General features: G+C 38.0%; 2 protein-coding genes across 2 annotated transcripts; both read right to left on the bottom strand.

Moving 5' to 3' along the window:
* Positions 1 to 76: 76 nt before the first annotated feature.
* LOC132175010 (uncharacterized) lies at positions 77 to 1015 on the bottom strand. Its single transcript, XM_059586801.1, has 2 exons — positions 551 to 1015; positions 77 to 422 (listed from the first exon to the last, which is right to left on the bottom strand). Exons 1-2 carry the CDS (start codon positions 857 to 859, stop codon positions 396 to 398), a joined length of 336 nt encoding a protein of 111 aa, XP_059442784.1. The 5' UTR covers positions 860 to 1015; the 3' UTR covers positions 77 to 395.
* Positions 1016 to 7404: 6389 nt separating this feature from the next.
* On the bottom strand, positions 7405 to 8478 carry LOC132174599 (putative F-box protein At5g66830). Its single transcript, XM_059586234.1, has one exon. The coding sequence runs from the start codon at positions 8476 to 8478 to the stop codon at positions 7405 to 7407; it is 1074 nt and encodes a 357-aa protein (XP_059442217.1).
* Between the last annotated feature and the right edge of the window lie 711 nt (positions 8479 to 9189).

Here is a 9189-nt window from a genome sequence, read left to right as displayed (position 1 = left end):
CAAGAAAATTCCTTCATCACCCAAGCTTTTGATCTCATCCCACGCCTTCCTCTCCCAATCCATTTTGAAAATTTTAATCTTGCACCCAATATTCATTCAGTTGAACCAACAACAGATCCCCACACAGCGATTCCACCAGATATTGAGTCGGATGATAATAACTTGATAAAACATAAGTTATTTTGAGATGAGGAACATGCTCATGGTCAAATTGTATAAACTTGAGGTCCCCGTCAAGAACACAGAATCCACCCTTGTAGCTTGTAATATCAAGTATGGGCATCGGCTCCTTAACGAAGGTTGTCCACTCCTCATCTCCTGTATTCCAGAACATCAACTTCTCAAGATATCGCCCATCACGAATAGCTAAACCAATTGATCTTGGATTTTTCGTTTCACAAGACACAATGAACTTGCGTTTTCTGCAGGGATCAAAAAAGTTAAATTTGAAAACAGGGAGCCGAATCCGAGCCCTTGAGAATGGGTTATAGAGAAAGATATGATGAAGGGCTTTAGGGTATCTATGATGAAGGAATATGAAATCCATTACCACCCAACGATGCCAGGAGTAGACGCTATTGGGAAACCGGGTCTGCCCATTACCATTCTTTAACTTCGGAAGTCTACAAACGCGCGATTCGCCGGTGAAAACATTCACGAAACTTATGCTTCTTACCATTCTGTGATGCTTTTCGTAGACAAGTAGGTGCGGAGGTGTCGACGCTAACACCTTGTCGACGACGGACCGCCATGAACGACACACATAGCGGCAGTTGTAAAGATTAACGACATTTGTTGGCTTCTTCAAGATGCTCTCCAGCAGCTCTTCTGGGAGGTCAGACCACGAAACTGGAGCCATTGATCGGTGCAGGGGCGGAGGGAGCCGTCAAATCTTAACCCTAAAACCTTCCCTTAACCCCGGTAGAAAATCTCACATAATATACACAAAGCAGGCAAGGAAAGATATGCCGGTGATGGGTTTTGTGGTTTGACTGTTTGACTTTGAGCGAGTTGGATGTTTTTGTTTATTTGGGCAGTTCGAGTCTTCGGCCCATTTGGTAAAAGTTTTGATAAGCCTTGGGTTTTGAGTTTTGGAAAAGAAAAAAGAAAACAAAAAAAACTTTTTTAAAAATTAATTTGATAAAATTTTGAGAAATACTTTTACAAAATATATATATATATATATATATATATATATATAACTCCTTCCTCTTTATCTCAACTCAGGTTTTTTTTTTTTTTTTTTTTTTTGGGTTTTTAGGAAGAAATAAAAAAAGAAAAAAAAAAGAAAAAGAGAGAGGGTATTATAGGAAGAAAGACGAGCGGCATTTTTGACAATTGGTGGTAATTTGTCTCAGCAGCTCGTATGCCCACACGGAAACAGATCCTCTCCATTTCAAAATCCATTCATTTCTTCTATTTAGTACATTTTGAAGGGTAGTGTTGTTCAAAAGTTTTAATGATGGTAGTGCATTAAATGCAATACCCTTCAAAATACACTAAATGGAGGAAATTGAAGGATTTTGAAATGGAAATGATCCTTTTCCTATGCACACGGATTGGTTACGAGCCAAGAAAATTGCTTCGTCACCCAAGCTCGTAATCTCATCCCACTCCATCTTCTCCCAATCCAATTTGTAAACCATATACTCATTCTGCAGGAAGAAACATCTATTAACCAGCAATGTATAGCTCCCCAGACAACGATTCCACCAGATAGGAATGTGCATGCCGATCAATGCCAAACAACCTTGTTATTACGATTATACATTTTTCCAGTTGGGATTTGTTTGGCACGAGGAATAGGACTCAACTCAAATTGTGTAAGGTTCCCGTCCCAGTCAATTGCACAGAATCCACCACACTTGTAGCCTATAATTAATATCAGTAACAAATTTAAAAGGAGTCTTAAAATCAAAAGGAGTATCAACGAGTGTCCACTCTTCATCTCCTGGTTTCCAAAATATCAATTTTTTAACAAGACATTATTGGCCCTCAAGAATAGCTAAAGCAATTGAACTTGGATTTGTATGGTTAGCTATTGATAAAATAAACATTTTTTGAATTGAAAGCTTTCCAAATCAAGATGAAGTAGGCCATGCAATTACTCCTACATAGATGCATAAATATATCAATAATTTATTCCACACTATAACTCTCTTTCCTTTTTAAAAAGAAATTTAATAAGATTTGAAGTAGAAAAGCAAAATGCCCTACATGGGAGGCTAGGGTTTAGTTATAGGGCTAGGACCCACATATTCACCCTACACATTCAAGGTCAGACCAAAATGGAAGAAGGAAAACCGACTAAACAAGAAACAGAACTGATTACTTCAAAACCCACTACAATACCAACATGTAGAAATTAACCAAGATGCATAACTCAGAAGCTCACAATTGCCCATACATTTACTCCTACCACTACTAGTAAACTGTATGAAGGAAAAATTGTAATCCAAGAAGAAAGACAAGAACGTCTAAGCGGCTTTCAATCAAACAGATAGAATTCATTTATTTTTGGAAAACCTTGAATCAACAAGATCTATCTGGAGAGTGGTCACACTAGTATGTGGTGCAACACATTGCCAGCCAACCATTCCAAGCGTAGAGGCTTCTGGGCAATAAGGGCTGCCCGCCTCTTCTTTATTTGAGGGTTTACTTGAATTTCTCGAATAAACATGTACATTAACTACCGAATCATATGTTACTCCTACCATAACAACAAAAAAACAGAGCTGATTAACTAAGATAGCCCAGAATCTAACAATTGCCCATAAACCCATATGGAAAGTAAAACTGGAATCCTATAAAAAATTAAAAGACAAGAACGTCTAAGCGGCATTCAATCAAAAATGCATATATTTTTTGAAAACCTTGAGGCAGTTACAGCTACTACAAAAACAAATAACGCATACTATATTTGCGTTGTGAACCATTGGTAGCATTGTTCATCATCATCACAAGGAATAGTGAGAGCGACTGAACCGACAGTCTGATTTGCGATATCGTATACCCCCAACTCCTTTTGCTCTACTGGCATACTGAAGGCACCATCTGTGAAATAGATGCAATTAGGTTTGAATATGGTGGAGTCCTCAGCTCGTGTGCACACAGATTCAGCACAGCTCAAGAAAATTGCTTCATCACTCAAGCTTTTGATCTCATCCCACGCCTTCCTCTCCCAATCCATTTTGAAAATTTTAGTCTTGCACCCAATATTCAGTTGAACCAACAACAGATCCCCACTCAGCGATTCCACCAGATATTGAGTCGGATGATAATAACTTGATAAAACGTAAGTTATTTTGAGATCAGGAACATGCTCATGATCAAATTGTATAAACTTGAGGTCCCCGTCAAGAACACAGAATCCACCCTTGTAGCTTGTAATATCAACAATGCGCATCGGCTCCGCAACAAAGGTTGTCCACTCCCCATCTCCTAGATTCCAGAACATCAACTTTTCAAGATATTGCCCATCACAAATAGCTAAACCAATTGATCTTGGATTTTTCGGTTCACAAGACACAACGAACTTGCGTTTCCGGCGGGGATCAAGAAAGTTGTCAAGTGTAAAAGCAGGGAGCCGAATCCGATCACTTGAGAATGGGTTATAGAGACAGATATGATGATCACCACAATGATTATTGCGGGCATGGGATGTGCTGCAATCCATTACTAGCCAACGATGCCAGGAGTAGACGCTCCTGGCAAACAGAGACTGCCCATCACCAGTCTTGAACTTCGGAAGTCTACAAACACGCGATTCGCCGGTGAAAACATTCACGAAACTTATGCTTCTTACCATTCTGAGATGCTTTTCGTAGACAAGTAGGTGCGGAGGTGTCGACGCTAACACCTTGTCGACCACGGACAGCCATGAACGACACACGTAGCGGCAGTTGTAAATATTAACGAAATTTGTTGGCTTCTTCAAGATGCTCTCCAGCAGCTCTTCTGGGAGGTCAGACAAGGAAACTGGAGCCATTGATCGGTGCAGGGGCGGAGGGAGCGTCAAATCTCAACCCCTAAAAACTTCTCTTAACCCCGGTAGAAAATCTCACATATGCCCTAAACGTCCACCCTCAACCATTTATAAGGGCACAAACAACTCACGCAGCGCGCCAGAAACAATTTTTTTTCTGTCACAGCTTCGGACCTAATTTGGACCGCTGATTTTCATCCAACGGTCCAGATTAGTCCACTAATAAAATCTTATTAAAAAATTATTTATATTTCAAAAATAAATCAAAATCAAAATAATAATAAATTAATAAAAATATTTAATTTTTTTTTAAAAGATATGGCCCCGGGTGGCCGGCCACCCATGTTGAGAAGTTAGGGTCGCCAATTTGGGGTGGCCCTAAGGGCCAAAACATATATATATTTTTTTTGGCTTTGGCCCTCAGCGAGCCACCCCTTGGGGGTGGACGATTAGCCCCCAAGGGCCATGGGATGGCATCGACCACTCCTAATCGGCCCTTAGGAGTAGTTCGACCACCTCTTGACTTTGGCCTCTAGGGGTGGTTGGACCAACCCCAAGGGCTAAGGGGTGGCTTCGGCCACCTTAGACCGCCGGTCTGGGATGGCTTTCTCTCAACAAGGGTGGCCAGCCACCACCTCATATCTTTAAAAGATACAGTTTTTTTTTTTTGGCTTTTTTGAACAAAATTTGAAATTGTCTTTTTGACATGTCTTCCTTTTTTTTACGTTGTTCCAATTGCTTGATAGGAGGTTGATGCTGCTACTACTACTGAGGAGGTGAAGAAAAGCAACCATGTCCAGAGAAAGTTGGAGAAGCGTCAACAGAATCGCAATCTTGATGCACACATTGAAGATCAATTTTCTGGTGGTCGTCTATTAGCTTGTATCTCATCACGACCTGGTCAATGTGGTCGTGCTGATGGGTATGTCACTTCTCTACGCTTGTATCTTTTTAGTTACAGATGTATTGTAAGGCATATTCTTTAATTTAGAGGTTTCTACTGGTTGTTATCTTGTTTAAGTCTGCAGATTCACAATTTCATCCGTCCATGAACAAATGTCCCTACAATGTTTAATTTCATATATTATTTAAGTGCTTGTTTTCTATGCCTCCAAATGCTCTTCCTCCCCTTTTAAATGCAATTAGGTGTATGAAAAGCTAATTGTAACCTCCAAAGATGGATATGGGTTATTTCTTATGATACGTTGATGAGAGTTTTCAATTGCCATTTAAATTTTCTTGGACATGCATGGCAGTTTTTACTTTGTTTCTTGTTTTTGTATTAAACATCAAGCACTTAACTGTTATGTGAAATGGATTTGCAACAGATATATCTTGGAAGGCAAAGAGCTCGAGTTCTACATGAAGAAGCTCCAGAGAAAGAAGGGCGCAAAGGAGCTGCCTAAAATTTTGTTACCTGAATCTCATTCTTGCATATCAGAATTTCTTTTTTGATGACCTTTGTTTCCTCCCCAGTAGACATTGAGGTTAAGCTAAGATGAACGATTTTACCAAAAGTTTATTCTTGTTTGACTTTTGACTTAATCGGATTATTATTAGTGTCCTTTGTTGTGGTTAATGAACTTTATTATTACTAGTTTAGTGATATTTATTATTAGGTAAATGTATGACTAGAATGTGTTTGGGAGCTTTTTGGATGGTAATGGTCGGATGTTTGAATAAACATGTATATTAACTACGTAATAACACATTCGTCTCGAAAACTACCAAATACAAAACCGATTCATTTGAAACAATATAATACGAACTCGTAGAAATTAACCAAGAGAGCTCAAAAAGCTCACAAGAGCTCATACATAGCTCCACCGGTCAAAACCCATATGGAATGAAACATTAGAATGGAAGAAGAAAGACATGAACTTGTAAGCGGATTTTAATCAAACACATAGCAAGCAATCTATCAAAGCACATATTTTTCTGGAAAATCTTATAGTTGAACCTATTATGATTCCAGAATTATCAGTTCAAGCTAGAAACGTTATTGAAGTTGAATTTGATCAATAAGGTAAGCGGCGAAAAAATCTATCAAAGTACATATACATATACACAAAGCAGCCAAGGAAGGTTTATCCCTCGGAAAGATACGCCGGTGATGGGTTTTGTGGTTTGACTGTTTGACTTTGAGCGAGTTGGATGTTTTTGCTTATTTAGGCAGTTCGAGTCTTCGGCCCATTGGTAAAGTTTTGAAAAGCCTTGGCCCTTGGGTTTTGAGTTCTGGAAAAGACAAAAGAAAAAAGAAAAAAAACTTTTTTAAAAATTAATTTGATAAAATTTTGAGAAATATTTTTACAAAAAAAAAAAAAAAAGAAAAAAAAAGAAGAGTGTTTCTCCAATGGCGGCCACAACACCGCCCCAATTTATAATTTATTTTGTAATTTTTACTATTTTTATTTGTTATACATATAATCAACAGTCCCCCTGACCCCTACACCTGAAGAAAAAAAAATTGTACATAAACAATCTCCTCACTGCAAATATCATTTGGTTACCCCATATCTCCTTCCTCTTTATCTCAACTCAGGTTTTTATTTTGGTTTTTAAGAAGAAAAAAAAGAGAGAGGGTATTATAGGAAGAAAGACAAGAGCGGCATTTTTGACAATTGGTGGTAATTTGACTTAGCAGAAGGCAAATGATATAACCGGCTGGCTGACAAACTTAAAAAGAAAAGAACATAAAATTATAATTTGAGTATTTACTATAAATTGAGTTTCAGATTTTTGGGTTTGAATAGGTAAAAATAGAACAAGAATACAAAATTATTAGTAGTCATCAATCTCTTTTATACATTTCTTATTTATCGAAAAAAAAAAAAAAAAACTCTACCCTATATTTTATATCTCAATACTAATATGGTAGTCTTAATCGATTTAACATTGTTACAAAAAGAATTTTTTTTATTTTTTTATTTTAATGTTTTGAATTAAAAGCTTTCCAAATCAAGATGAAGTAGGCCATGCAATTACTCCTACATAGATGTATAAATATATCAATAATTTATTCCACACTATAACTCTCTTTCCTTTTTTAAAAAGAAATTTAATAAGATTTGAAGTAGAAAAGCAAAATGCCCTACATGGGAGGCTAGGCTTTAGTTATAGGGCTAGGACCCACATATTCACCCTACACATTCAAGGTCAGACCAAAATGGAAGAAGGAAAACCGACTAACAAGAAACAGAACTGATTACTTCAAAACCCACTACAATACCAACATGTAGAAATTAACAAAGATAGCTCAGAATCTAACAATTGCCCATAAACCCATATGGAAAGAAAAACTGGAATCCAATAAAAAAGACAAGAACGTCTAAGCGGCATTCAATCAAACAGACAGAATGCACATATTCTTTGAAAACCTAGAGGCAGTTACAGCTACTACAAAAACAAATAACGCAAACTTATATTTGCGTTGTGAACCATCGGTAGCATTGTTCATCATCGTCAAAAGGAATAGAGAGAGCGACTGAACCGACAGTCTGATTTGCGATATCGTATACCCCCAACTCCTTTTGCTCTACTGGCATACTGAAGGCACCATCTGTGAAATAGATGCAATTAGTTTTGAATATGGTGGAGTCCTTAGCTAGTATGCACACAGATTCATCACAGCTCAAGAAAATTGCTTCATCACCCAAGCTTTTGATCTCATCCCACGCCTTCCTCTCCCAATCCATTTTGAAAATTTTAATCTTGCACCCAATATTCAGTTGAACCAACAACAGATCCCCACTCAGCGATTCCACCAGATATTGAGTCGGATGATAATAACTTGATAAAACGTAAGTTATTTTGAGATGAGGAACATGCTCATGATCAAATTGTATAAACTTGAGGTCCCCGTCAAGAACACAGAATCCACCCTTGTAGCTTGTAATATCAACAATGCGCATCGGCTCCGCAACAAAGGTTGTCCACTCCACATCTCCTGGATTCCAGAACATCAACTTTTCAAGATATTGCCCATCACAAATAGCTAAACCAATTGATCTTGGATTTTTCGGTTCACAAGACACAACGAACTTGCGTTTCCGGCGGGGATCAAGAAAGTTGTCAAGTGTAAAAGCAGGGAGCCGAATCCGATCACTTGAGAATGGGTTATAGAGACAGATATGATGATCACCACAATGATTATTGCGGGGATGGGATGTGCTGCAATCCATTACCAGCCAACGATGCCAGGAATAGACGCTCCTGGGAAACAGGGACTGCCCATCACCAGTCTTGAACGTGGGAAGTTTACACACTCGCGATTCCCCGGTGAAAACATTCAAGAAACTTATGCTTCTTACAATTCTGAGATGCTTTTCGTAGACAAGTAGGTGTGGAGGTGTCGACGCTAACACCTTGTTGACGACGGACCGCCATGAACGACACATGTAGCGGCAGTTGTAAAGATTAACGACATTTGCTGCCTTCTTCAAGATGCTCTCCAGCAGGTCTTCTGGGAGGTCAGACCAGGAAACTGGAGCCATTGATCGGTGCAAGGGCGGAGTGAGCGTCAAATCTCAACCCCTAAAAACTTCCCTTAACCCCGTAGAAAATCTCACATATGCCATAAATGTGCACACTCAACCATTTATAAGGGGCACCAACTCATTAGTCGGATACGAATCCCCTCCCATTAGTAAGACACGTGAGATTCTCATTTTTCTAATCACAGCCACTAGATGAATCTAGAGGTCCAAGATATCTCACCATCAAAACCTAAAAGTGAACACAACCACACTAATTATATATCAAATTTGTCTTGGGTGCCATGCGCCCACCCCCATGGCCTGATCGATGGCCCACGGCCACCCCCAGTTGGGCGAAGCTGCACCTTTGTTTGTTTTTATTTTTTATTTTGTTTAAAATAATTAATTAATTTTTTAATTCAAATTTGATATATAATTCAGTGTGATTATGTTTATTTTTGAGTTTTAATATTGGGATATCTTGGACCCTTAAATTCATCTAACGATTGAGATTAGAAAAATGAGAATCTCATGTTTTTTTTAGAGTATGGTGTATAGTAAAAAAATAATCTCATGTTTCTTATTTTTGAGTTTTGATATTATTGGGAACAAAACAAAAAATAACCTTTTTTTTTTTTTTTTACAATTCTCTTTTTTAAAAAAAATCTCAGATATATAATCAGATTAAACTTTTAAAATTAGTTGTTTATGAATATATATAATTGTTAT

Source organism: Corylus avellana, chromosome ca3 (assembly GCF_901000735.1).
Source record: "Corylus avellana chromosome ca3, CavTom2PMs-1.0".
In the NCBI taxonomy this organism is placed as follows: Eukaryota; Viridiplantae; Streptophyta; class Magnoliopsida; order Fagales; family Betulaceae; genus Corylus; species Corylus avellana.
Note: the sequence above shows the minus strand (reverse complement) of the source record. Positions and strands in the feature narration are given on the sequence as shown.